General features: G+C 38.5%; 1 protein-coding gene across 3 annotated transcripts in view; it reads left to right on the top strand.

Moving 5' to 3' along the window:
* Positions 1-1,992, top strand: part of MMAA (methylmalonic aciduria (cobalamin deficiency) cblA type) — a 39,740-nt gene that overhangs the window by 5,836 nt on the left and 31,912 nt on the right. For all 3 annotated transcript variants that reach the window (XM_006023719.3, XM_014520017.2, XM_025204323.1), the window contains exon 6: positions 351-500. In XM_006023719.3, coding sequence (XP_006023781.3) covers positions 351-500 — 150 coding nt within the window. The remainder of the gene's footprint in view (positions 1-350; positions 501-1,992) is intronic.

Here is a 1,992-nt window from a genome sequence, read left to right as displayed (position 1 = left end):
GCAGGAATAATTTATGTAGCAATTTGTTACTTTGGCCAACTCAATCATGACTGCTAGATATCATGCCAACTTACTCATGAGGATTTTAATTTCATGAGACCAGAAATTCGTGAAGTCAGTGGTTCTGATTGCAAAAATAATTCATAACTGCTAATGAAGGTCTTCAAGGTATTACAGTTTCATGGCTAAAGCATGAGATGGTCAAGGGACGATGCAGGAAGCTGAATCTTTGTTCTTGTTTTGTTCTTTTTTTTTTTTTAAATGTATTCTTAATGACATTATGCTGATAATCATTATGCTACAACTTTTCTGATTATTCATTATTTCTTTTTTTTCCTTGCTCTTTTCAGGGCATCAAAAGGGGTATCATTGAGATGGCAGATCTAGTTGTTGTAACTAAAGCTGATGGTGATTTAGTTGTACCTGCACGGAGAATACAAGCAGAGTACGTTAGTGCTCTGAAACTACTTCGCAAGCGCTCGGAGGTTTGGAAGCCAAAGGTTTGTATGTCTTTGCTACAAGTATTTCTTTATTTCTGAAGGAGTGTTGAACAGGTTACACAAGACAAGGCAAGTCCAAACCACATTTTAGTTATCTTGCAAATAAAACATTCTGGTCTGTTGCCTGGTTTTCCATCACACCTGGAATTATGTGGGTGCTGTGTCCATGCCATCTCTTTAATTATGGGTATCCCCCCTGAATCAGTATGCAAAATGGTTATGCTGTTCTCCAAATCCTTTCCTGAGACTCGTCTCAACATGCCATACCTACAGCAAACTACTGACTGATAATGTCTAAATGAAGGGCCAGTGGGGCTTCTTGATTTTAAAGAAAAACATATATTTTTAAAAGTCTAGGAACCATCTTGTATATATTATTAGTCTACTTGATATCACTGTTGTTCTTATTTTTTTACTTTTAATTTCCTTTCTACTTCCCATTCTCTCTATTGGTCATTGTATCCACTTGTCATTTTCCATATTGAAATTAATCTCTTTGGGGCAGGGAACGCATGTACTTGTTTGTATAGAGGGAGCCCTGATGCTGAGGACTTCTAGTTATTGCTCTGGTCCAGATAGCCAGAATTGTGCAGTTTATGATTTAAGGCAGTGTTTTTCAAACTGTTCCATGGAATCCTGGGATTTTGCGATCGGGTTTTGCAGAGTGATTGCCGGTAATGATGGAACGAACTGGGAGGTGCTATGCAGCTATTGCTGGGTTGGATCACCTGGCTCCATGTCAGTCTTTAGGATAGGGGTAGGGGTGCCTCAGAAGCAGAAGTGGTATGAAAGGGTTCTGTGACTTTAGGAAGTTTGAAAACTACTCGTTTAAGGCAAAGATACAGTACTATTATGTGAAGAAAGAGGTTTTGTGGACTGTCAGATGACATTTGAGCCAAATGGACTGCCTGAGGCTTGTATGTATTTTGGGGGGTTTTTTGTTTCTATTCCCTTGCATCCAATCAAAGTGCCTCAGTCTTAGTGGTATGAAACCAAATAACTGATTGTCATTGCTGCGGAAGGCAGATTAACTTCCACGGTACTCCCTACTTAGATTGTTTTTTTGCTCTCTGTCTTGCACCTCTTAACCAAAAAACCAAGAAGTTATACAAACTGACCTATTACTGCTCCCTACCAGACAATGTTATTGCCTTACTGTGACTTTATTGATCTCCTGTGTTGTATGAGTCTTCACCTTTTATTCATTCAGATAGATAGTCATATGCATATGTGCTTTGCATTACTTCCAGAGTTTTACCATCTTTGGATTAACTTGTTCAAGGACCAGGTAAGTTTGCACAGAACTGAAACCTTTACAACCACAAGTAGTAACAACAAACATTTCTCTTACCAGTTAATCAGCAAAGAATGTCTTTGTAACATGGAATGGATTATTTTCTTTCAGCAGTTTGGTTCAGTTCACAAAGATCTGTATAAATGTGACCGAGGAGAGCTGATTGGGATTTGAGATTTAATAAACTGACAGGAGACA

This window comes from Alligator sinensis, unplaced genomic scaffold (genome assembly GCF_000455745.1).
Source record: "Alligator sinensis unplaced genomic scaffold, ASM45574v1 scaffold169_2, whole genome shotgun sequence".
Lineage (NCBI taxonomy): Eukaryota > Metazoa > Chordata > Crocodylia > Alligatoridae > Alligator > Alligator sinensis.
This window is presented reverse-complemented; position numbering and strand designations above follow the sequence as displayed.